Here is a 27864-nt window from a genome sequence, read left to right as displayed (position 1 = left end):
ATTTCTTATGTGTTCCATTATTATTATGTATTTGGTTCTTCTTTATGTAAAGCACTTTGAATTACCATTGTGTATGAAATGTGCTATACAAATAAAATTGCCTTGCCTTGCCTTGCATTGCCAAGACTAAAATAACATTACCTTTCAAATGATCCTAATGCTAGGAATATGGTTATTTATTTTCAACAATGTGAATGTCTCAGTTGAGCTTTATTTATTTGTATTTGGTTCATTTCACTGTGGATTCTTTGGTAAATCAATCGCATTTCGGCGCAGGCTTTGCAAACAGATTTTAATGATATGGACTCGACAGAAATGCGACAACATGTCAGTAACTGTGTTCATTCTAATGCCTGATCTGATATTAATGATTCATGTACAGTCAGATGTTCATAGTCTGTGTGTCAGTAAATCAAACCAGTGACTAAACGTTCAACTTCACGTTGTTTCTCTTAGTAGGATGAAAATCTGTTATTTAAATTATATAAAGAAAGCGATCAAAGAACGCTCCCTTTACAAACACTGAAACTGTCAATCAAACAGCACTAGTTTATCAGAGACTGAGCTCTAGACTCATACCAAAACCCATTTTATTCAACAAATCTCTTAGTTGCATCACGTTTGCACATATGATGAAAGCATTCGTTAGTGTGCAGAAGTTGAGTTTAAATGATGAGATCTCTGCTTTCATGCGCTCAACAACATGTCTGTGATCGGCGACTTACTCATCACCAGTGCTGGGGGTAACGCATTACAAGTAACTCAAGCTACGTAATCAGATTCCCTTTTTTTTAAGTAACTAGTAAAGTAATGCATTACTTTTAAATTTACAACAAAATATCTGAGTTACTTTTTCAAATAAGTAACTCTGTTTTCTCATATATTGACTGACAGCTCTCCTTTTGAGAGAAATTGTGATTAAATACGAGCAGTTGTGTGCGCTGTGTGAACATGATGGTTATTCTAGACTAGTTCTAGACTAAATGTAAGCATACATTTACTCATTTACTTCTTCTTCTGCATCATATTCTTCTGTATTCCAGAATGGCAGTACAGCTGAAAGGTTTGTTTGTTTGTCCTACTGTACTGGCATGAATTTGCATTTCCTTCTGCCTGAGGCAAAATAATCAAAATCCTGTCAGCAGATGGAACGACTACAGAAAAAATTCATCAAGAAAATTCTTATTATAACCAGGAGGCCTATATATATATATATATATATATATATATATATATATATATATATATATCTCACAGCACAAAGAAGTTAATGAACCACTCCTCCACGTTTTGTCCCTCTCCATTTATTCCAGTTTCTCTTTAAGAATAAACCATATTTTAATTTCATTGATACACATATAGATGCTCACAATCACTTTTTAAACAATTTTTAAAGATATGACTAGTGTAAAACAAGAGTGAGCAGAAGAAAGTATCCACACCACCAGAATCCCAAGATCCCATGAAATCAACTGATGTGACTTGTGCTTTACTTTTTTCCCCTTTTAAATAGTCAATATGGTTTATGCCACATCATTGAACCATGATTTTCTAATTTATATTTAATTGCAATTATGTTTGATTGAATAGTCTGCATTAAAGATATTTTTGAGTCGTTTGTCCAGAAAAGAACAACTGTAAATATGAAATGCACAGTAAATGTAGCTTAAAGATTAAAACTCATTTTGATTTCACCGGTCTTTAAAAGAAAAAAGAGAGAACTGCACAAACGAATCCTTCACTCTTCATTTCTGCTGCAGATGAAGTTGAGTCTGTCAGTCTCAGGATGGCTGATCCAGCGCTGATCTCCTCCAGACTGAACTGCTCCAGATCTCACTGCAGAATCACAGTTCTCCACTGCTGTGCCGTTCTCTGGAGCCCAGTTCTGATAGCACACGGTGTCTCCGCTCACCCAGTACCAGATGCCCAAAACGTGGGAGTAACGTAAACCCAACCACACCGCCTCAGTAGACGCCTGTGTAACCACATTCATCATGTCACTCTGAATCTCTTCTGAATGAACCGAGACCAGATCCGTATGATTCTGTCTGCAGTATCTCAGAGCTTCAGACCACGTCAGATTCTCTTTGATCAGAATCAGTTTATCTGGACACAAAACAAACCACAAGCAGAAACTAGAGAGAGACTGATCAAAAACAACATGCAGAACAAACACTGTGGAGGAATTTGTCATGTCAGACATGTAGTGTGAACTTTAAGATATCTGGAGGTGATGGATGGATTGTGTGTGTTTGTGAGGATCTGCTCACCTTCATGACACACATAAGGAAACTGGTTGTTGTTGTTGCAAGAGATGTCTATCCATTGTCCCTGAGCGTTCTGTTCAATCGCTGTACAGTTTTCATTTCCTCCAACATTATTAGGTTCACCAGTCTTCCAGTATCTGAATGAGGAGTTACTCTGATCTGACCACTGCCATGAGTCTCTGACTCTGAACAGACCGATCCAGACCTTTGATCCAGATATGTGACTATCATTGATGAACTGCTGAAGCTGTTGACTCTCATTCTGGTTCCTCACACTGACCAGATCAATGTGATTCTGTCTGCAGTAACTCTGAGCGTCTCTCCAATTCTTCCCCTGATTGACAAAGACGAGTCCTGTGTTCACTTTAAGAACATCAAATGGAAACAGATTCATGAATCAGTGTGAATTGAATGATGATGATATATTAAATATTCACTATATATTCATGATGATTTTGCTGATAAAACATTACGTATCATTTGTGAATTTCCTTGGTAATTTTATTGTAACTTTACATTTCTCAGTCATGTTGAAAAGGCTCAGTAAGGTGTTTTTTATTGGTGGGTTGGGAATTATTGACAGCCGTAACTTAGTGTCACGTTCCCGTTCATTCCGGACTCCATTTCCCATAATCCTCCCTGCCAGTCACATGCACACTCCACACCAATCACCTGTTGCCACATACAGCTTAGCACTTTACCTGGACTATAAGAGACTCACACACACACCACCTCTTTGCGAAGTCTTGATTCACCCTTGTGTTCAATTCCGAGCATTTTCCTGTTTATGGTCTGTCTGTCTTCGAACCTGTCTGTGTACCATTTATGATCCTCTGCTGCCAGCCTTTGGACTTTGCATTGTTTCCTGACCTGTGAATGATATCTGCCTGTCCTGACCATCGCCTGTATCCTGACCATGATTCTGCCTAGCCCTTGCTGTTCCTGTTTGCCCCTGCTTAGACCTTGCCTGTACGACCACGCTTACTTTTGTAATAAAGCTTGCAAATGGATCTCTGCCTGAGTCCCGCATCATTACACTTAGTCCCGCCCCCAGAGTTTGATGTAACCTGTCATGTTGCACTTTAACACAGCTCGAGTGTATTTAAGCCATAGATGAGTGTGTGTAATGTTGAATAGATCACACACACGATCGCAGATACACATACATTGAGTTTCAGATGACTTGAACCTTCTAATGAAACAATAGTGATGGGACTACTAGACCCCGTGATGATCCCAATTAAGTCAGAAACAGAAACCTACTGAACACTGTTATGTTTTGTTACATGTTTCACTAGAATACTCGATTCAGACACAAAGAGCTGAATGAGAGAAACATCAAAACAAAAGATGTTACACTGCAGCTGAATAGATTCATTAACTAGTCCAAAATGATTCTACATAATTTTGGACTAGTGAACACAATAAAATCACACTGATGTGACAAGAGCGGAACTTTGTTCTCAGGACGAGAGTTTTGTTCATAAATATTGTAAGGATGGATTTCACCAAGACTGAATTCAAGATTTCTATCCTGTAATAAAACAATAAAAACTCTCTAATCTGAAGCGAGGATCTGTGAGAAAGAGCATGTGACAAATACCCAGCTCAGCCTCCTCTCTTCCCCCCATGCTGAGTTCCTGACTCCTCACACCTTCTTCTTCCTCTCAGGCCATGTAGACCTCACAAATTTATGATCTTAGGTGTTTTAAGTGACCTCAATGTAAATGCGTCTGGTGCGGCTGGTAAGATAGTTTCACTCCCACATCAAAGAGCAAGAATAAAGATAACAGCCTGTTCTCCTGGTGTGGGAAATGCCCCAATCAACCATTTGTTTGATCCCCAAAAACCAGGCGTGTGACCATTTGGAGTACGAGAAAGGTCCGACAAAAGTTGCATGAATATTTGGGTGCTAAATGTTTACTGCTCTTTTGTTAAGATTTGGGTATTTAAAGGGACTTGGCAAACCACTCAAGGAAGAAATCTGTAATCAGAGCTTCCCGCACAACTGCTGTGTGTATCTCTCTATTTGCCAGGTATGCTGACTCTTTGAAATTCTCTTTAATATTTTGGTTTGAATTGTATTTTGTATTCTATGCTGATCGGTTGTGTGATGTATTCTGTTTTGATTATTCTTATTGATGTTTTATCCTGCCTGGCAAATTAATAAATGTTATTCTTGATTTATTCTGTATTAATCTTAAATTCATTATTTCTAGTAGATCAAAGCGAAGGTATTACCTCAAATCTGTGTTCAGGATTGTTCATACGGAAGGTTTGATGGATGGAGCATAGAGCATGTCAATTGAGTCCATTCTGATTTCTGACAATCACTGTCTTAAATAAGTTGCAGTTTTCGTAAATATATCAAAACTATGCTTTTTGTTACGAGTAAGCAGAGCGCGACCGACTTAAAGGTAGATATTTACCCTGCATCCAATGTTTAAGATCAGAACTGACGAGTTTGTGATCGGGAAGAGCATTTAATTCGGCCGAAATGACTCTTCTAAAGCGATACCGGGACTGCAGTGAACCAAATATTTGTAATTATAAGATAATCAGAAAAATCTAAGATCCAAATTTAAACACAACTAATCACTATCAGCTGTTACATCGGAAACATTTTGAAACTAAGAGTCACTTATAATTGGAGTCAGATTAAAACTATTCATGGAGTCAGATTTTTAATTAGACACAAAATTGTATTAAATTAAGATGATTTTTTCAGACGTGCCAGAGGACTTACACGCAAAGTACCTTCGACCAGACCACTAGACGCCGTCGTTGGGCTAGTGGGTGGAACTTTACAATATGAAGATGTGGCAAGTTGTATGTCTCTATGTTGAAATTTTACCCATTCATTAATTCATTAGAATTTACTTTGGCCAAAACAATGGTTTTATATTTCTTAATTCATAATTTACAGTATAAATTTTACAGAAAAAATATAATTCTCTATGCTCTCTAATGTCAGATTCCCACAGTTATCAACAACAAAAGATCAACATTCACTCAATATCGGATTATTTTCTACACAGAAGTTGAAAGTGGACGAATACTCACAGTCTCCCCTATATTTATTGTAGTGAATTCCAGGGCCCAGTTTATGGCCGGGCCCCTCTCTCTCCGTAACAGTGGACAAAGGTTTGCTACATTTTGATTGGATCTTGGTGGACTAACACAAACAAACTGTCCAACGCCATCAGATAAAGATGGAAGGACAACATCCAGACCTCTCTTAGAGGGTAAGAAGAAGACCTCTTGTACCAAGCCTGGGAAGGAGAAGGCTTCTCATTGGTCCACAGGCAGTTACTGCCCTTCACCCATCTAAACACTACTTCCTAAGGTTTGCCAGAAACTGCCATAAAAATTCCTCGGGACCTTAGCAGCAATGGGTGAATCAAAGAGAGATCACAAAGATCCATCCGAATCCATTCAAAACTATGTTTGAAAACCTTAGAACTGATGCAAACTACACATCCATTTCATACTTATTCACAGAAATAAGTATTCTCAGTGACAGCCATTTGTAGTGCAACCTCTGATGCAAAGTCAGCTGTTAATGTACAATTGAATGACAGTTAAATCTTTTTCCATCATGTTTAGTCTCTATTTGTTTAGAATATTGCCAAAGGTACTCTGGTGGTGGTTTGGAAAGTGAGAAATGCATTGGTAAACTTTAAAGACACTGTAAAGACTTCCAACTTTGTGCTTTATGCAAATGAGTTCCACAGGGGAGAGAAGGGTGGGCCACACTGTGTGTGTCCCCTCTGATGCCAGCAGCCAATCACAGCACTCGAATGGAGAAGCGCCAAAATGCAATCTCCTCCTCATCGGAAAGGGATAAAGGTACCCTTTCTACAGACACTCCTTGTTCTGAGTCTGCCCTTCAAACAGGGAAAGACATAACAGATATTGTTCTGAGTCTGTCCGTCAAAGGGGATAGACATTAACAGATACACAGTTCTGAGTCTGTCCTGCACGAGGATAGACACAACAGATACACCGTTCTGAGTCTGTCCGTCAAAGGGGATAGACATTAACAGATATCGTTCTGAGTCTGCCCTTCAAACAGGGAAAGACATAACAGATATACCGTTCTGAGTCTGTCCGTCAAAGGGGATAGACATTAACAGATAGACCGTTCTGAGTCCCGGCTTGCGAAGCTGAGACACAACAGATACATCGTTCTGAGTCTGCCCTGCGAAGGGAGAAGACATAACAGATATACCGTTCTGAGCCTCTGGTCCATCCAGAAGAGACAACAACAGATCCCGTGGTCTGAGCCTACAGCTTGTGAGGCAGCAACAGAGACGACTACGTTCTAAGCCTCCAGCTTGTGAGGAAAGAGACATCAACAAACACTACGTTCAGAGTTTCCGTCCGGCGAGACAGTAACGACATCTGCAACAAGGTTAAGCTCAGGAGAGCAAACCTTCACGTCAAGGTACCTTCATCTGTGTGTTCCAGATTGTTAAGGACCTTCTGCACCTACACCAGGGCCTCATCTGCGTGTTCCAGATTGTTAAGGACCTTCTGCACCTACACCAGGGCCTCATCTGCGTGTTCCAGATTTTAGGACCCTTTGGTGCTCCAGGAGATCAGCATCCCACAGAGCTTCGTGTTCAAGACTGTTGAAACAGATTCTGGCTCCTCTCCCCACTGCATTGTCACCCAGCACAACCAGGGGAAGACATCACCGTCATCGGACTCGACCAAGTGGAACGTAAATATCACTTAACCAAACCTCTTTCCAGAGACCTTGGCATTGTTGTATGTTATCAGTATATAATTTCCTAATTTCCATTAGATGTAATAATAACTGACGTTAGTTAATAACAAATAATCTTTCGTTTATTTGTTTGGTGCATAATAAGGTTCTCCACCTTATTATTTTTAGAGAAACAGTTTATCTTTCCCTAAGATAACGTAACTCTTCCATAGCCACACTCAACTTAATCACTTGTATTCTATGTAGCTTATGCACTTTATTCCTTTATCATTCATAGTATTCATTTAGTAGTTGTGTTAGTTATTCTTGTTTATCTTTTTGTTAATAAAATTTATTTTATTACACTTGTGTCTTCCTTGTGCTGATAATACAGAAAAGGTTCTACAAGTTAGCAATTTCACCAATCTTTCAGATAAATCAGCTGACCACTTTACATTAATTCTAAATGAATGAAGGCCCCTTTTGGGAGTGTTCTCATACTGCCAAGGTAACAGACCTTGACTGGTGCCCTGAACTAGGGAAAAAGGGGGAAGTGGTCATCTGATGTACTCATAACCACACCTCAAGAGACGTATGATCCAAAAATCACAACGTCAGCAGTGACTTGAGTACCAATCCCTATTTTACTTAGCGTCCTTGGATGGACAAAGTAAAAATCACTACATTATGATTACATTAAAAAGTAGCAGAATTTAGTATTGAATTTGTACAGTATACGGTGTATCTTTTTATAAATGAATGGGTAACACTTTACAAGAAGGTTCACTAGTTAACATGAACTAATAATGAACTGCACTTATTCAGCATTTATTCATCTTTGTTAATGTTAATTTCAACATTTACTAATACATAATTAAAATCTTGTTAACATTAGTTAATGCACTGTGACCTAACATGGACAAACAATGAACAACTGTATTTTCATTAACTAACATTAACAAAGATTAGTAAATACAGTAACAGATGTATTGCTTATGGTTAATTTATGTTAGATAATACATTAACTAATGTTTAACTAATGAACCTTATTGTAAAGTGTTACCATATGAATGTTTGTTGTCATTGAAGGGAGCTGAACTTACTGTTGTTAGATGATTTGCAGATGAAAGCCTGGCTGTTACTACATGGAAAATCATGCCATTGTCCGTTCCACATCATAGCACAATAATCTCTGCCTTCAGGTTGTCCAGATCCCCAGTTCAGATAGAGCGCAGGATCACCTGAAGACCACTGCCATTTATCAACACCCGTCTTCTGCAGCCCAATCCAGACACGTCCATCATTCACACTCTTCTTCAGCTCGTTCATGTCATTCATGTTGTCAGCGGTGGCCAGATCTGTGTATTTCTCTCTGCAGTATCTCTGAGCTTCAGTCCAGGTCTTCATCACGTTTATAAAGTAATACTGACGCTGAACACATTCAGATACGGAGCAGAGAGCTGTGAAAGAGAGGGTTTGATTTAATGCTTTTCATAACAGAGTCAAACCTGATGAAACTATAAACCATCAATAAAACAACAAACACACTCACCAATGAGAAGAAGAATGAAATATAGAGTTTGCTCCATTTCTGAGGAAGAAACACATTGAAAAACTCAGATAATCCCATATTCATCTTGGAGTAAAACATGATCATGTCATTTAAAATATAGCAGAAAAACAAAATTCATAATCATTCAGACAATATTAACATCTCAAAATCTAGTTGTGTTTGAAGAATGAACATGTGAGTTGTTCTTACTTTAGAGGTCGTGTGTTTCTGTCCTGAGTCTGATGTTTCTGTCTGCAGCTTCAAACAATGAGATTATTATATCTGCTCTCATCCCTCAGTCATCATCACATCATCTGTGTACTGCTGTCAACTAATTTTCATATTTTTCTTCCTCCTTATTTGTATATTTTTATTTGCATATTGACATCTGTGTCAGTCTTTTGACATTTTGTAGAGGTAAAATAAAGGTTCATTGTTTCCAGTTTTGTCTCTTGTTTCCTGTCCACTGTGGGAGATGTTGTTGTTGCAGTTATATCCCAATGTGTGCATCATAGCATAAATAGATCCAGAGGCCCATCAATGATTCAAACAATGACTAAAGGTTATTATATCAAAATAAAGAAGAATTGCAACATAAAACAAACAGTCATGTTTGACCGCGAGATTTCCGTGTTCACAGTCTGGTTGTTTGTGACTAGAATCTGTTAGTGTGTGTGCTGTCTTGGTCACATCGCAGCACTCCACACACTATAGGAACAAAACTATTTAAGGTGCAATAGGACATTTTCGGAGAGGCTAGAAATAGCTTTCAAATCAGAACATCCCACTCTCCCGTCAGAGCGTCTCCAAAGACACGCCTCCTCCAAAACACATGAACACACACAGACGGTGTTAAACTCCCTACTAGATAGCTACCTATAACTACCTATAGAGTAGTATTGCATCCTTTATATCTCCGAAAAGTCTTTAGTTTTATCATATTTATAAAAGATAGATATGCTGTACCGAGTCTTTCCGAAAAAAGCCGAGCTCCTGGAGGCGTCTGCCGTCAGTGCTGTGGGCGGAGCTAAAGAGTCACGAACGCGTAGAGATCGTCTGCAAGCTGCAACATCATTATAAATAAAAAGGTAACAAAAACGCTTGTGTTGTTTACATTTTATGCACTTGTGCGCCGATTGCCAACAAAACACAGACATCTGATGCAGTTTTACTCACCGCCTGCGATCTGCAAATCCAGTGCCGAACTGGGACTTGTTTACAACATAGCTGTCAACATTGAACACTGAAAATAAGGGAGATTTCCCGGAATCCATATAATACAAAATAAGGGATTTTTTTTTACACCATTATTATTACGTTGGCACGGGGGACAGGGGGTCAGGACCCCCATAGTTTTGAAAAGACAGAAATCGACCCCCGCACTTTTGATAAGGGCTGCTTCAATCAGTCACTCTATATCATCTTTTAGCTTAGGATATTTTCTTTCAAATGAGACCCTTTTCATTTTCACGTTTCTGTGAGCTTTCGTTCGTAAACAATCAACGGAAATGCGCTCTCGAACGGAGAAACATGCGATCTCCAAACCATCGATCAAAGTGTGCTAACGTTTTAGGACAGGTCGATGATGGTATATAAATCATGCTCGAACGTTAGCGTTTGTCAATCAAGCCAGACCGCCCATTCAGAAACCGAGAAATTTGGAGACTGATCTCTCAGGTTGACGCGTGAGCTGGCTTGACTGAAGTTTTCGTGAGGATTTATAGTTTATGGACTGTTTTGATTTCGGTAAATACATCTAGAAAGGTAAAAGCATTGATGGCATCTATAAAAGATATATCTGAAAGCGAAACGAAAGTGATATTGCCTCGTCCAGTGAGGAGGACGCACGAGAGGAGAACTGCGCATTTAATTGCTATGTGTATACTGTAATACTGCATTTACAATGCTTATCAGTGGCGTGCACTTTGATCGTGAAAGTGAAAGTGCCCTTTGCGGTCGCATCGCGGTGCCCCCGTGTTCCCATTTCTCCCGATGTCCATTACAATTTATATACTTCATTTCCCGCGAGCCTTTCAAAGAAACTCCATGAGCGCGGAAAGACGCGTTTGGCGCATGCATAGCCTACGTGCATCGCCCGTGGTCAAGTGCAAGCCACTTCTCAGACACAGATAGTTGCGTGTTCTGAGTTAACACAATCAGAGCGTAAAAATACGGGATATTTTACGGGAAAATACTAAAACGGGAAGACAGCGGGAAAAGAGCTAAAATACGTGAGAAACCCGGAAAAAACGGGAGGGTTGACAGCTATGGTTTACAAAGTATTCATCACTGAAATCCCGGGAATAAACAAACATACATGCACAAATCCATCACTTCATCCACTGTTCCCTTAACGCTGGATTCTTTGGGAAGCTGTGAAAGGTCATCTTTCCCTCACAACCAAAAACACACTCCTTTGGTGACACTGTTGAAAAATCTCTCGGCTTCCGTAACCTGAGCACGTCATCTTCACTGAACTGAAGTGGAGGAGTGGGGGAGAGGGGGGTTGCTGGAGGTGTGAATGGTGTTTTTTCAAACCTCAATAAAACTCAGATCGTCTGCCAGTCGTTGATTCTCCACAGAGCTGGGGATGGTGTCTTGTAGTTGGTGATAACTTTCAGACCTTTCCACACTGAAGCTGTGTCATTAGAAGAGAACTGATTCCGAAGTTTATCAGAATAATTCCTCTTTGCCACTCTGATCTCCTTTTCCAGTGTGTATTTGGCCTGTTTGTACAAGACTCTGTCCCCTTTTCTGCGAGCATCTTCTTTGGCCTGACGGAGCTGGCTGAGTTTTGCAGTGAACCAGGGTTTGTCATTGTTATAAGTTAAATGAGTCTTTGTAGGAATGCACAGATCCTCACAGAAACTGATATATGAAGTAACAGTCTCTGTGAGCTCGTCCAGATCGCTGGCAGCAGCTTCAAAAACACTCCAATCAGTCCATTCGAAACAGGCTTGTAAAGCCCGCTCTGTTTCGGTGGTCCATCTCTTTACAGTCCTTGCTACAGGTTTAGCTGATTTCAGTTTCTGCCTGTAGGTCGGTATGAGATGAACTAGACAGTGATCAGAGAGCCCCAAAGCTGCCCGTGGAACAGAGTGATATGCATCCTTTATTGCTGTGTAACAGTGATCCAGTGTATTACTGTCTCTGGTGGGACAAGTAACATGCTGTCTGTATTTGGGCAGTTTACGTGAGAGAATCACTTTATTAAAGTCCCCGAGAATGATTAAAACAGAGTCCGGGTGTTGTTGCTCGCTCTCTGTGATCATTTCAGCGAGTATCTGTAAAGCCGAGCTCACGTGCGCTTGCGGAGGAATGTAGAAGCTCACCAGAATGAACGAGCAAAACTCCCGCAGCGAATAGAACGGTTTGCAGTTAATGAAGAGTGTTTCAAGATCGGGACAGCACATCTTCTTTAACACCGTTACATGATGTAAAAGTACGTCCCGCCGCCGCGCGATTTTCCCGTTGATTCTGCGTCGCGATCTGATCTAAACAGCCGAAAGCCCGGCAGACTTAACATGCTGTCCGGAATGGCGTCGTTCGGCCAGGTTTCCGTGAAGCACAGAGCAGCCGAGTTCGAGAAATCCTTATTTGTCCGGAAGAGCAGGAGTTCGTCCGTTTTGTTGGGTAGAGAGCGGAGATTCGCCAGATGGATGCTAGGCAGCGGCGTTCTTAATCCGCGCTGTCTGAGCTTCACGAGGGCGCCGGCGCGCTTTCCCCGTCTGCGCGTCCTGAAGCGTCTAAACAGCGCTGCCGCTCCGCCGACTACAACATTCAACAAAACGTCTGAATAATCGAAATCCGGTAAGAGATTTTGTGGTGTGTACTGCCGAATGTTCAGCAGTTCATCCCTGGTAAAACTGATGGTGTTTGAAAAACAGAAAACAGGAAAAACTAACAAAAACAGTACAAACACTGAAGAGCTAAGCACTGAGGCTGCCATGCGCGGCGCCATCCCGCACAATTTCCAACATTATGCTATGTTAGCTACTTCACAAAATAGTGTTTTTCTCTGAGGCATGGTAAAGCATGGTAGGCTACTCGCAAAAAATCAATAAAATTTATTTAAACAATAAGACTAAACGTGTTGAGCTATATAACAATAATTCGTTTTCTGTCTACAAATATATCAAAACAGTTGTTCCCTTGTCTATTAAAACATGTAATATTAAAAGGTCTCACACATCTTGAAAATCTGGTAAGACTTTAAAAATCTTTTAGCGTGGGCCAGCCTTCAGAGACTTCACATCCTGAAGCACTATTAATTACAATGTTTCAAAGAAAAAGAAAGAAAGAAAAGGAAATAAATTGAATTCAGAAAAAGTTTGGGACACCACTGACTTAAGTGTTGTGGTGGAAAATGATTCCCAAGATGGTAAATTCATTTTTCAGTGAAGTTTTTCTGGTGGTTGTACCCCAGTTAGGATTGGCAAATCGTTGCCATCCAACACATGGAGCCCAAGGACTGTCACCACATAGGAAACAGTCTTCAAGAATTTCCCCAAAACTGAGCTTTGTCTGCTGCTGAATCCCACTGAAGCTACCATATCCAAGCAGATAAAACATCACCTTGACTTCACAAATGAATTATAGTTCATTGGTATTTCTAAAGAAGACATTTACATTCATAAGTTTTCAGTTTAACACTGACTTTAGTTATGTCAGTTATGAATATTGCAACACTGGGTTCATGTGCATTTATGTTAATTTTTTTAAGTTTCATTTTAGCATTAGCCACAGTACTCGAGTATAATCTAGGGATCTGTACATCTGCAATATAGTGATACACAGATAAATGATGATCAGACCAACCAAAGCACTATTAATCCTGTTTATTTACATTTCTATTTGTCTTCATTTCTGCTCTTAACCTCAGCTTTTATATTGCTATTATATCTTGTTTACTAGTCTCCTTTTTAGTAAACCTATGAATATTGTTGTTTTATGATACATTACTTGTGATATTCCTCATGTGTAATTTTAAAGGTCCCGTTCTTCGTGATCCCATGTTTCAAACTTTAGTTAGTGTGTAATGTTGTTGTTAGAGTATAAATAAAATCTGTAAAATTTTAAAGCTCAAAGTTCAATGCCAAGCGAGATATTTTATTTAACAGAAGTCGCCTACATCGAACGGCCAGTTTGGACTACATCCCTCTACTTCCTTCTTTAATGACGTCACTAAAACAGTTTTTTGACTAACCTCCGCCCACAGGAATACACAAGAGTTGCGTTTGTAGAGTGTGTTTGTCGCCATGTCGTCGAAACGCTGTTATTTTCATCCCGCAGTCCAATCACCGGGTCTGATTCCGGCTCAAATTGATAGGGTAAAATTAAAGACATGTTTACAATAACACTGAGCGCGTGCATCTCCACGTTATGGTAAGAGGCGTGACCTTTCCGGGCACGGTGAGCTCAGAGCTGTCGAATCACAACACAGGAACCGCTGGCACAATCAGAACTCGTTACGTATTTCTGAAGGAGGGATTTCATAGAACATGGAAGTCATCAGCCCGTTTTTATGACAGTGGAAACAGCGGTATACAGATAAGTAAATTGTGTGAAAAATACTGTGTTTTTTTACACGCGAAACATGAACACATGTTATATTGCACACTATAAACACAATCAAAGCTTCAAAAAAACACGAAAAACGGGACCTTTAAATAAATGTGCCTGCTAAATGAATGAATGTGTACATGTAAATCAGCTAAAACTGTGTAAACGTGTTGACTTCTTGCTAAGCTACAATTATTTCACAGCAGAGGATCAATAAATTGTATTTTATTACTGAAAAACCAGTTAAGTTTTATTCCTTCACTTTTAAAAGTTAGTAAGTTCAGTGACATTAATCATCTGGTCCTTTTGGAAGATATTCCCATCGGATTGGTTTCTATATGTCAGTTTACCGTAATAACAGTCGCATCCGTTACTGTAAACCTTTATATTTGCATAATGCTGCACACACACAGTAGTGTCAGTATAAGTAAGTGTAAAACATGGCCAGCGCAAGGTTATCATCTGTGGTTTTAATATAAGGATAGGTTTCAGTTTAGACAATTAACTGAAAGTAAGATGTTTTCACAACACTGTTTACTTGACGATCAAAGCGGATTTCAGAATTGAAAATTACTCCTAAATTCTTCACATAATTATAATATTGTATTGCCTAAAAATTGACCCCAGAGGCAACATTTATAAAGAGAAAAGAGTCGGACCAAAAACTGATCCCCGCTGAACCCCCCAAGAGATAGCTGCAGATGCAGAAACAAAGTTTTCGATTTTAAGATAAGAAGAAAGCCACTTAAGGGCTACACCATTGATCCCTACATAATGTCTGAGGTGTTCTACTAAAATTACATGATCTAAAGTACCAAAGGCTGCACTCAAATCTAACATCATTAAGGAAACACCTTTCCCAGAGTCAATACTTAAAATATCATTAGCAACCTGATTCTGATTCTGTACCATGTTTGGTCCTAAATCCAGATTAAAAATATCCATTGTTATTTTCAGTTAAAAAATTCAAGTTGATTATGGACGACTTTCTCCAAAATCTTATTCATAAAAGGCAATTTTGAAATGGGCCTGAAATTTTTAAAATCCAAGTTTTCTTTCTTTTTTCATTAAGGTGTATTACCAGTCAGACACAGAAGTTGACATGGGGGTGTGGCAGGGAGGGTGTGGTTCAGTGAAGTCTGCAGCAGGAAAGAGAGTCGGGAGACGCGTGGTGAGTGAGTGGGTTAATTGTAAATCACGAACACCTGTTTCTAATTCCAGTAATTGGCACGGAGACAGGATAAAACACCAGGAGAAGCAGGAGTGTGAGAGAGAGAGAGGGACTGCTGACTGAGAGACACTGGGACTGAGCTGGAGAGCACTACTGGAGTGAAGCCCTTCTGTGGATGTGGATTGTTTATTGTGCGATGCACAGACTTTTGTTTGGACATCTTGTTATTGAAATAAAAACTCAGTCAGCAGTCAAAGTCGACCCTGTCCTCTTCCTTCCCTACGAACTTGAACTTATTACACTGGTGCCGAAACCCGGGAAGGAAGAAGGGAGCCGCCGCCATGCACTCGACCTCTGCCCAGCCATTTGCGGAGATCATCTCATCCCTCGCGGTCATGCAACAGGAACATCATCAAGCCCTGCTGGACCTGCGTACGGATCAGGAGTGCCGCTTTGAGGCCATCATACAGGTCCAGCAGGAAGACCGCGAGAGGTTCCGGAGCTGGATTGACCAGGAGGTTTGTGATAAGACCACCAGCACACTCGCTGCGCCCACCCACCTGCCACTGAATAAAATGGGGCCACAAGATAACCCAGAGGCCTTCATGGACTTATTTGAAAAATCGGCGGAGGCTTCTGGGTGGCCCCGGGGGGAGTGGCCGGTGCGCCTGATCCCCGTTATCAGGAGAAGCTCCCTGTACAGAACCTCCTGGTCTTCGACGATCTCAAGCGGGCCATCCTACAGCGCGTCGGCCGGACCCCGGAACAACATCGCCAGTGCTTCCACTCATTGGGGCTGGGGGAGTCCGGCCGGCCATTCCTGATGGCCCAACAGCTCTGGGACTCCTGCCGCAAATGGCTGCTGGCCGACGGAAGCGACATGGAGCAAGTCATCAATCGGGTGGTACTGGAACAGTTTACCACTCGGCTTCCGAAGAAAACGGCCGAGTGGGTCCAGTGCCACCGGCCCACGTCGCTGGATTCGGCCATCCATCTGGCAGAGGACCATATGGTGGCATGCCCAGGGGTCGGCGAACTTTTACCATCAATCTCTCTCTCTCCTTCTGTTCCCCTCTCTCTCTCTAGACCTGTCCCTCTCCCCAGGTCTCGTCCGCCCGGCCCGCCTCGTGTTCCACCCCGGGGGCGGGGCGGAACTGAACTTGGATCAGCTTCTGGATCTAGAGCCCTGCCCAGGGGGGCGGGACTGTCTACTGTCGGGCTGGACCCCGCTCCTGTTTCTCCCCTCTCTCCACGCCAACAATTTAACCCACTCTCTGCCACGAGAGCGGCGGGTAGGTCTGGGCCGGTCTGTTGGCGTTGCGGGGACCCGGAGCATTTCGTAGACAGGTCTCCTGTCATTGAGGTGGGGACAATGATCCGGGTCCCGGACGACCCGCAGACTGCCCCTGGTCAAGCTGGCCAGTACCAAATACCTGTGAGTATCAAGGGGGGTACCTATCAGGCTTTGGTGGACTCAGGTTGTAACCAAACCTCCGTTCATCAAAGCCTGATTTCGTCCGGGGCATTGGATACAAACCGCATGGTTAGGGTGCGGTGTGTGCACGGGGATGTGGTGGAATATCCTATGGTGCCAGTTATTATTCAGTTCAGGGGTCAAAAGCATAGTGTTGAGGTGGCAGTTAACCCGCACCTCCGGCATCCGTTAATTTTGGGAACCAATTGGCCAGCGTTTACTGAATTATTGGGGGCTTTATGTACGGATGCCTCTTGGGGAAAAAATGCACCGGAGAGGAACGCGAGTGTGCAGGCGGGAGAGACTGAACCGGGACCACTGGGTACTGCCTCAGGGGAACAGAGCGAAATTGAGAGACTTATTCACTCGGAGCGCGATGATTTTCCCCTGGAGCAGTCTCATGATGAGACGCTGAAACGTGCGTTTGAACAGGTCACTACCATCGACAGTCAGCCTCTCCATCCTGGACAACCGCTTACTTATCCATATTTTGCAATTATAAAAAATAGGTTGTATCGAGTGACCCAAGACGCTCAGACAAAAGAAGATACAACCCAGTTGTTAGTTCCTAGGAGCCGCAGGGAAATGCTTTTTCAAGCGGCTCATTCTAATCCAATGGCTGGTCATTTAGGACAGGTGACGACACTAAATCGCCTCATGACCCGATTTTTTTGGCCGGGCATTCACGAGAATGTGCGCAGGTGGTGCACGGCTTGTCGTGAATGTCAGTTGGTAAACCCACCGGCCACCCCAAAAGCGCCTTTGCGCCCCCTCCCATTAATGCAGGTCCCCTTCGAAAGAATTGGCATGGACCTCATCGGGCCATTAGAGCGATCAGCACGAGGACATCGTTTTGCATTAGTCATTGTGGATTATGCAACACGATATCCCGAAGCAGTGGCTCTCCGCAACATTTCCGCTAAGAGTGTTGCTGATGCACGGTTTTCTTTAATCTCCCGAGTGGGGATTCCCAAGGAAATCCTCACTGATCAGGGCACGGCGTTTATGTCACGGACGTTACGCGAACTTTATGAATTATTGGGCATTAAATCGATTCGTACCAGCGTCTTTCACCCACAAACGGACGGGCTGGTCGAACGTTTTAATCGCACGCTTAAAACAATGATTCGTAAATTCGTACAGGAAGACGCCAAAAATTGGGATAAATGGTTGGAACCTCTGTTGTTCGCTGTGCGAGAGGTCTCGCAAGCCTCCACGGGGTTTTCCCCCTTCGAGCTTCTCTATGGTCGTCAGCCTAGAGGGGTGTTAGACGTCATAAGAGAGGCTTGGGAGGACGGACCGTCTCAATCAAAAAACGAAATTCAGTATGTGCTGGACCTGAGAACAAAACTCCACACTTTGTTACAGGCCCAGGACAAACAGAGCCGGCTGTATAACAGAGGGACTAATTTGAAAAAAGAATCTCTCACACTGGCCCCAGGGGGAGATCATCTCTCGCCCTCCCAGCTCATTGATTTAACCAAATTACAGGCAGAGTTTGCTGACGTGTTTTCTCCCCTACCTGGTCGTACAAATCTCATTCAGCACCATATCGAGACAGAGCTGGGCGTGGTGGTTTGCAGCCGGCCATATCGCTTACCTGAACACAAGAAAAAAGTAGTTCAGGAAGAATTAGGAGCGATGCTTGAAATGGGGGTAATAGAAGAATCCAGCAGTAACTGGGCGAGCCCGATAGTTTTGGTTCCCAAAACGGACGTCTCAGTTCGGTTCTGTGTGGATTACCGCAAGGTGAACGCTGTGTCGAAATTCGACGCGTATCCAATGCCACGGGTGGACGAATTGCTTGACCGGCTCGGTACGGCTCACTTTTATTCGACATTGGACTTAACAAAGGGATATTGGCAGATCCCCTTGTCACCATTATCCAAAGAAAAGACAGCTTTCACGACGCCGTTTGGATTACACCAATTTGTTACTCTTCCGTTCGGGCTGTTCGGGGCACCGGCCACCTTTCAGCGTCTCATGGATAAAATTTTGCGGCCCCATGGTGCATATGCTGCTGCTTATCTGGATGATATTATTATCTTCAGTAATGACTGGCAGCGGCATATGCAGCATTTGAGGGCCGTCCTGAGATCGCTGAGGGGGGGCCGGGCTCACGGCCAACCCGAAGAAGTGTGCGATTGGGCGCGTGGAAGTAAGGTATCTGGGCTTCCACTTGGGACATGGACAGGTGCGTCCCCAAATTGATAAGACAGCAGCGATTGTGACCTGTCTGCGCCCTAAGACCAAAAAGGAGGTTAGACAGTTCCTCGGGCTGGCGGGATATTATAGAAGGTTTGTACCTAATTATTCGGACCTCACCAGCCCGTTGACTGATCTAACTAAAAAGGAGGCACCAGATACGGTCCAGTGGACGGAGCTGTGCCAGCAGGCCTTTACCCAGGTGAAGGCTGCTCTATGTGGCGGACCATTGCTTCACTCTCCTGATTTTTCTCTCCCTTTTTTGTTGCAGACTGACGCGTCGGACAGGGGGCTGGGTGCTGTCCTGTCCCCGGATGGCTCCCCGGCCTGAGTCGGGCGGTGGGGGTATGTGACAGGGAGGGCGTGGTTCAGTGAAGTCTGCAGCAGGAAAGAGAGTCGGGAGACGCATGGTGAGTGAGTGGGTTAATTGTAAATCACGAACACCTGTTTCTAATTCCAGTAATTGGCACAGAGACAGGATAAAACACCAGGAGAAGCAGGAGTGTGAGAGAGAGAGAGGGACTGCTGACTGAGAGACACTGGGACTGAGCTGGAGAGCACTACTGGAGTGAAGCCCTTCTGTGGATGTGGATTGTTTATTGTGCGTTGCACAGACTTTTGTTTGGACATCTTGTTATTGAAATAAAAACTCAGTCAGCAGTCAAAGTCGACCCTGTCCTCTTCCTTCCCTACGAACTTGAACTTATTACAGGGGGTTTTTGGAGAAATAGTGAAGGAGTCACCTGGAACTCTGAGAATCATGCTGGGCAATGGAGGACTTGGTATTCATTCAGACAATTCACAAATTCATAACGCTTACGCTGTATGTCCTACTCCTTCCCTATTCCACTTACAGGAAAAAACCAAACTGGCGCCGCGTTCCTTTCGTAAGTAGAACAGGGAAGGCGTAGAACATTCAGCGTAAGCGTTATGAAGAATGCGGAAACGGAAAGGACGTTCAAGGCGATATTTTGTTTATAAAGCACAAAAGGTTGTATTTTTTTCGAAAATGACCTATCGTTTTGCTAGATAAGACCCTTATTACTCGTCTGGTATCATTTAAAGCTCTTTGAAGCTGCACTGAAACTGCAATTTGGACCTTCAACCTGTTGGTAGCCATTGAAATCCACTATATGGAGAATAATCCTGGAATGTTTTCATCAAAAACCTTCATTTCTTTTCGACTGACGAAAGAAAGACATGAACATCTTGGATGACATGGGGGTGAGTAAATTTATCAGGAAAAGTGTATTTAAAAGTGGACTAATCCTTTAAAGGTGTCCTAGATTCAAAAATTTAATTTACCTCAGCATAGTTAAATAACAAGAGTTCAGTACATGGAAATGGCATACAGTGAGTCTCAAACTCCATTGTTTCCTCCTTCTTATATAAATCTCATTTGTTTAAAAGACCTCCGAAGTACAGGCGAATCTCAACATAACACCGACTGTTACGCAACAGTCGGGATCATTAATATGTACGCCCCCAATATTTGCATATGCCAGCTCATGTTCCCAACATTATGAAAGGCATTAGACAAGGGCAGAACGTCTGGATCTGTGCAGAGCTGAATCAACAGACTAGGTAAGCAAGCAAGGACAATAGCAAAAAATGGCAGATGGAGTGATAATAACTGACATGATTCATGATAACATGATATTTTTAGTGATATTTGTAAATTGTCTTTCTAAATGTTTCGTTAGCATGTTGCTAATGTACTGTTAAATGTGGTTAAAGTTACCATCGTTTCTTACTGTATTCACGGAGACAAGAGCCGTCGCTATTTTCATTTTTAAACACTTGCACTCTGTATAATTCATAAACACAACTTCATTCTTTTTATATCTCTCCAACAGTGTAGCATTAGCCGTTAGCCACGGAGCACAGCCTCAAACTCATTCAGAATCAATGTAAACATCAAAATAAACACTGTACTTACGCGATTAGACATGCTGCATGACAAACACTTTGTAAAGATCCATTTTGAGAGTTCTATTAGCTGTTTGAACTTTTTTTGTTGTTTAAGGCAAGCACAAGCTCTTGGGGCGTGGAGCACCAGATTTAAAGGGCCACACACCCTGAATCGGCTCATTTCTAATTATGCCCCAAAATAGGCAGTTAAAAAAATGAATTAAAAAAAATCTATGGGGTATTTTGAGCTGAAACTTCACAGACACATTCAGGGGACACCTTAGACTTAAATTACATCTTTTAAAAAAAAAGTTCTAGGGCACCTTTAAGTCCAATCTGAATGTTGTTTCACCATGGGAAGTGTTCTTCAGATAATTTTTTTCCATCATTATTATATATGGTTTTACAATAACGGAAAGCACATTTTATTCCACCTATAGTTGATTGAAAAAATCTTAACATCAAAGCCTGGTGGTAAACAAATTATGCAAGAGTATGGAAAAACCAAATCCCTGACAGATGCCACCAGAAGACAGATGATTAAAGGTCCCGTTCTTCGTGATCCCATGTTTCAAACTTTAGTTAGTGTGTAATGTTGTTGTTAGAGTATAAATAAAATCTGTAAAATTTTAAAGCTCAAAGTTCAATGCCAAGCAAGATATTTTATTTAACAGAAGTCGCCTACATCGAACGGCCAGTTTAGACTACATCCCTCTACTTCCTTCTTTAATGACGTCACTAAAACAGTTTTTTGACTAACCTCCGCCCACAGGAATACACAAGAGTTGCGTCTGTAGAGTGTGTTTGTCGCCATGTCGTCGAAACGCTGTTATTTTCATCCCGCAGTCCAATCACCGGGTCTGATTCCGGCTCAAATTGATAGGGTAAAATTAAAGACATGTTTACAATAACACTGAGCGCGTGCATCTCCACGTTATGGTAAGAGGCGTGACCTTTCCAGGCAAGGTTCGCTAAGCTGCTTTCGAATCACAACACAGGAACCGCTGGCACAATCAGAACTCGTTACGTATTTCTGAAGGAGGGACTTCATAGAACAAGGAAGTCATCAGCCCGTTTTTATGACAGTGGAAACAGCGGTATACAGATAAGTAAATTATGTGAAAAATACTGTGTTTTTTTACACGCGAAACATGAACACATGTTATATTGCACACTATAAACACAATCAAAGCTTCAAAAAACCACGAAAAACGGGACCTTTAACATATTTGCTGAGATGACAGAAACACATGGGTAAGCATTAAGCATATAGCTGGGCTGTAAATAAACATTGTTATTATTTTACAAATATTAATTATGTAAATTCATGTATATTCCAATTTTATCTACATTGCAGTCAATATTTAAAAGTCAGTATGTTGTAGAAATGTTGCAAAGCTCAGCTACCAGCGACTCTAGACTGAGAGATATTTGTGATGGATCTTTTTTTAAAAGTCACCCCCTGTTCTCAACTGAGAAGCAGATAATACAGATCCAGATGTTCTATGATGACTTTGAGGTCGCCAACCCTCTGGGTCCTAAGCGAGGTATTCATAAATTGGGTGGAGTATATTTTACTTTAAGAAGCTTCTCTCCAAAATGGAATTTTTTCCCTTTCTTGGCTAACATACACCTGTGCACCTTATTCAATACTCAATATGTTAAACGGTATGGTTTTTGTGAAATTTTTGCTCCCATTGTTCAAGACATTAAAGTGCTAGAGAGTGATGGTATTGAGATTCCATTATACAATGGTTATGTTCGTGGCACTGTAGTACAGGTTACTGGGGATAATTTGGGTTTGCATAGTTTGTTTGGTCTGGTGGAGTCTTTCAGTGCAAGGTACTGTTGCAGGTTCTGTTTAGCGGAAAAGGAGGGTTTTCAGACAGAATTCTCTGAAGATTCTTCCAAAGTAGATTTGCGCACCAAAGATATACTCACTGCTCACTGTCAAGAAATGGCTTGTAATCCATCCCTACCATACATTTTTGGTGTGAATAGGTCATGCATATTAAATTCATTGGAGTATTTTCACACAACATGATGCATGATGTGTTAGAAGGGGTGGGCCAGTACGAATTGAAATTATTATTTCTGTATTTGAAGGAAAACATGTTACATCAGCAGAAATAAATTCAAGAATAGAAAGTTTTGATTATGGTTTCATGGAGAGGCCTGTAGCAGTTAATTTAGGTGAAGGATCTAATGATCTGGGACTGAATGCAGTTCAGTCCTGGTGCTTACTTCGGAATGTTCCTCTTATCTTTGGAGATTTAGTAACTTCTACTGACCAACACTGGGGCCTGCTTTTTTTACTACTTCAAATAATAAACATTATATTCTCGCCCATGTTATCTCAAGGTTTATGTGTATATTTAAAACATTTAATTGTGGATCACCACACACTGTTTAAGAAGTTGTATCCTTAGAATTGTATCCTTAGCAGCCTCCGCCTGCAGTGGTATGATCTGACTGTTAAGTACAGACGAGGAAAGGATATGGAACTGCCTGACACTGTCATGATAACCAGTGAGAGTGCCCTATCAGCCACTAGAGGGCACTCCATCCCGGACTCTCATTTCCACCTGTTACATGGACTACAATTCCCATACACACTCACCGGACTCATTATCCAATGTCATTACACCCAGCTGTATTGTATCATGTCATTAGTGTCTGTCTATTTATATTGAGCTGTTTCTGTCTTTGGTTGTGGTTCGTTGTTTAATGTCATGCGTCTTCTGATTCCCCGGTTGTCTGTTTTGGGTTTTCTTTGTGTTATTTTGTACCTGTTTGTTTGGACTGACTTCATGGACTTTGACCCTTGCCTGCTCTGTGGATTACGTTTTTGGATTACCCTTTAATAAATCTCTGCTGCACTTGGATCTACCTTTTGTCTTCGTGTTTACCGTGACAGACACACTGTCTAGAGCCCAGTTACCTGAAAACAAGCCAGAGATGGAAGGCTTTGAGTGTGTCTCCGTGCTCAACTTTGTTTCAGTGAGTGAGCAGAAATATTCAGAGCTCCAGGACTACACAAAGAAGGAGCTCAGCTGTCTGCAACAAACAATTCGACAGGGTTGGCCAGACCACAGGCGTGATGTACCTAATGCAGTTCAGCCATTTTGGGACTCACAAAGCCAACTTGTCGTTGCTGATGGTGTTGTCTATAAAGGTCTGCATATAGTCGTACCCCCTTCCATGCGAGAACATATGCTGAAGCTTATACATCAGTCTCACTTAGGAATAGTGAAGAGCAAGCAGAGAGCTTGCGAGGTCCTATACTGGCCAGGCATGAGTTCTGAAATAGAGCAAATGGTGAAGAACTGCAGCAAGTGTGCAGACTTTCAGAACCGGTTACCTAGACAAGCACTCAAACCAACAGAAACGCCTGATCTTCCATTCGAAGAAGTAGCTTCTGTCCGCTCACCCAGAACCAGAGGCCCACAGTGCAGGAGTGACGTAAACCCAACCACACCGCCTCAGTAGACGCCTGTTTAACCACATTCATCACGTCACGCTGCATCTCTTCTGAATGAACCGAGACCAGATCCACATGATTCTGTCTGCAGTATCTCAGAGCTTCAGACCACGTCAGCTTCTCTTTGATCAGAATCAGTTTATCTGGACACAAAACAAACCACAAGCAGAAACTAGAGAGAGACTGATCAAAAACAACATGCAGAACAAACACTGTGGAGGAATTTGTCATGTCAGACATGTAGTGTGAACTTTAAGATATCTGGAGGTGATGGATGGATTGTGTGTGTTTGTGAGGATCTGCTCACCTTCATGACACACAAAAGGAAACTGGTAGTTGCATGAGATGTCTATCCATTTTCCCTGAGTGTTCGGTTCGATCGCTGCACAGTTTTCATTTCCTCCAGCATTATTAGGTTCACCAGGAGCCCAGTATCTGAATGAGGAGTTACTCTGATCTGACCACTGCCATGAGTCTCTGAACAGACCGATCCAGACATCACCAGATATGTGACTCTCATTGATGAACTTCTGAAGCTGTTGACTCTCATTCTGGTTCCTCACACTGACCAGATCAATGTGATTCTGTCTGCAGTAACTCTGAGCGTCTCTCCAATTCTTCGTCTGATTGACAAAGACGAGTCCTGTGTTCACTTTAAGAAAAACAAATGGAAACAGATTCATGAATCAGTTTGTTCATTATTCTTATGCTGCTTTATGGTTTGATGTGAATAAGAGCAGCAGTGGAAACAACAGAAACACGTGTCATTCAAAGACTGTTTCTACAGCTGATGATATATTAAATATTCACAATATATTCATGATGATTTTGCTGATATAACATTACGTATCATTTGTGAATTTCCTTGGTAATTTTATTGCAACTTTATATTTCTCCATTATGTTGAAAAGGCTCAGTAAGGTGATTTTTATTGGTGGGAATTATTGACAGCTGTAACTTAGTCCCGCCCCCAGAGTTTGATGTAACCTGTCATGTTCCACTTTAACACTGTGGACGGCTCGAGTGTATTCAAGCCATAGATGAGTGTGTGTAATGCTGAAAACCCCACACACACTATCACAGATATACATACACCTGTTAATGCACCGCATGAGTGTCAGATGACTTGAACCTCCTAATGAAACAACAGTGACTGGACTATTAGACTTTTGTGTATTCTTACTGAAGCCCCGTGATGATCCCAATTAAGTCAGAACCAGAAACCTACTGAACACCGTTATGTTTTGTTACATGTTTCTCTAGAATACTCGATTCAGACACAAAGATCTGAATGAGAGAAACATTAAAAAGATGAAGATGTTACACTGCAGCTGAATATGTTCATTAACTAGTCCATAGAAATATGACAGTAAAAAGTCAATTCAAAATGTTGGATTTTACACTAATATACAAAAATATTGTTGCAATATTATTGTTAGTGTTTGTCTTAGTCTGATTGTTTTTTGTTTTGTTTTTTAAAGTTGTAATGGACATGTCTATGTATGGGTGTATTTCAATTCAACAGTTGGAGGGGGGGAGGGTTAAACATAACATTTCTCAAGAGCATTTTTTGTACTTGTAAGGATGTGTGTATACAGAGGAAAGCCTTACTATAGTGTATGCAGACTGTCCATGCATCTGTGCTGCGACTCTCACGCTGAATTAAGCAGACACTTTCAGGTTTTAATTGTAGTGTCTGTTCCCTAACTAAATGATTTTTATTATTAAAATGACGGTGGGGGCGGTGCCGCAGTGGGCAAGTCACGTAATTGGTGTGCGGCTGAAAACCGTGTATAACACCGACTATCACAGCAAACCTACAGGCGGGACTCAAAATGTTTCTAAACTTTTTTTGTTGTTGTTGTTGTTTTTGTTTGTATTGTTTTACTACTTACACAATTATTTAAGTATATATCATTATATTATTTTATTATATTATTTATTTATTATTTATTTATTATATTATTATTATCATACATAATTTATTTATTTTTTGGGAGGGGGGGGGGGGGGGGGTGCAACCATCAGGTCCTTGAAAGTGGACAAATATCCACAATCTCCCCTATATTTATGACTAATGACAGAATTTAGTATTGCATTAAAATGTACAGTGTATCGTTTTATAAATGAATGTTTGTTGTCATTGTAGGGAGCTGAACTTACTGTTGTTAGATGAACTGCAGATGAAAGTCAGGCTGTTACTACATGGCCAATCATGCCATTGTCCATCTCTCATAAAACCGCACTCATCTCTGCCATCAGGTTGTCCAGGTCCCCAGTTCAGATAGAGCGCAGGATCACCTGAAGACCACTGCCATTTCCTCTGCAGCCCAATCCAGACACGTCCATCAGTCACACTCTTCTTCAGCTCGTTCATGTCGTTCATGTTGTCAACGGTGGCCAGATCTGTGTATTTCTCTCTGCAGTATCTCTGAGCTTCAGTCCAGGTCTTGTTCATGTTTATAAAGTGATACTGACGCTGAACACATTCAGATACGGAGCAGAGAGCTGTGAAAGAGAGGGTTTGATTTAATGCTTTTCATAACAGAGTCAAACCTGATGAAACTATAAACCATCAATAAAACAACAAACACACTCACTAATGAGAAGAAGAATGAAATATAGAGTTTGCTCCATTTCTGAGGAAGAAACACATTGAAAAATTCAGATATCAAACATTCACAGATTCTTTTTGGAGTAAAATATGACAGTTTCAGTTAGTATCTGAACAGCAGCATGAATTCACTGTACATCATCATTCAGACAATATTAACATCTCAAAGTCTAGTTGTGTTTGAAGAATGAACATGTGAGTTGTTCTTACTTTAGAGGTCGTGTGTTTCTGTCCTGAGTCTGATGTTTCTGTCTGCAGCTTCAAACAATGAGATTATTATATCTGCTCTCATCCCTCATTCATCATCACATCATTTGTGTACTCTTCTAAACTAATTTTCATATTTATCTTCCTCCTTATTTGTATATTTTTCCACCTCTCTTTTTATTTGCATATTGACGTCTGTGTCAGCCTTTTGACTTTTTGTAGAGGTAAAATAAAGGTTCATTGTTTCCAGTTTTGTCTCTTGTTTCTTGTCCACTGTGGGAGATGCTGATGCAGTTATATCCTAACTTGTGCAGAGTAGCATGAATAGATCCAAAGGCCCATCAATGTATCAAACAATGACTAAAGGTTATTATATCAAAATAAAGAAGAATTGCAACATAAAACAAAGAGATTTCCATGATCACAGTCTGGTTGTTTGTGACTAGAATCTGTTAGTGTTTGTGCTGTCTTGGTCACATCGCAGCACTCCACACACTATAGGAACAAAACTATTAAAGGTGCAAAATGACATTTTAGCAGTAGTAAGCTAGCTTTTTAAAACATCCCACCCAGAGCGTCTCCAAAGACACGCCTCCTCCAAAACACACACACACACACACACACACACACACACACACACACAGCTGCTCTTGGCAAAGCGTCACAAGAGACGGTGTTATTCTCCCTCATGTCTCAAAGCACATAACAT

General features: G+C 41.5%; 1 protein-coding gene across 2 annotated transcripts; it reads right to left on the bottom strand.

Moving 5' to 3' along the window:
* Positions 1–1284: 1284 nt before the first annotated feature.
* On the bottom strand, positions 1285–27562 carry LOC125264300 (macrophage mannose receptor 1-like). Of its 2 annotated transcripts, none has more exons than XM_048183539.1 (5): positions 27159–27562; positions 26935–26973; positions 26498–26842; positions 2271–2630; positions 1285–2106 (listed from the first exon to the last, which is right to left on the bottom strand). In XM_048183539.1, the coding sequence occupies exons 2-5, from the start codon at positions 26969–26971 to the stop codon at positions 1739–1741; spliced, it is 1110 nt and encodes a 369-aa protein (XP_048039496.1). In that variant the 5' UTR covers positions 26972–26973; positions 27159–27562; the 3' UTR covers positions 1285–1738. The 2 variants fall into 2 exon arrangements, with proteins under 2 accessions (XP_048039496.1, XP_048039495.1); XM_048183538.1 differs by lacking the exons at positions 26498–26842; positions 26935–26973; positions 27159–27562 and adding exons at positions 8082–8438; positions 8531–8569; positions 8741–8896.
* Positions 27563–27864: the final 302 nt, after the last annotated feature.

This window comes from Megalobrama amblycephala, linkage group LG3, assembly GCF_018812025.1.
Source record: "Megalobrama amblycephala isolate DHTTF-2021 linkage group LG3, ASM1881202v1, whole genome shotgun sequence".
In the NCBI taxonomy this organism is placed as follows: domain Eukaryota; kingdom Metazoa; phylum Chordata; class Actinopteri; order Cypriniformes; family Xenocyprididae; genus Megalobrama; species Megalobrama amblycephala.
This window is presented reverse-complemented; position numbering and strand designations above follow the sequence as displayed.

Excerpts from the sequence above, each read along its gene's own strand:
- LOC125264300 (XM_048183538.1), bottom strand. The coding sequence starts at position 8,567 with ATGGAGCAAACTCTATATTTCATTCTTCTTCTCATTG. Across the intron at positions 2,631-8,081 it reads CTGCAAATCATCTAACAACA|TGAACACAGGACTCGTCTTT; the intron begins GTAAGTTCAGCT and ends ATGTTCTTAAAG. Across the intron at positions 2,107-2,270 it reads TCCTTATGTGTGTCATGAAG|ATAAACTGATTCTGATCAAA; the intron begins GTGAGCAGATCC and ends TTTTGTGTCCAG.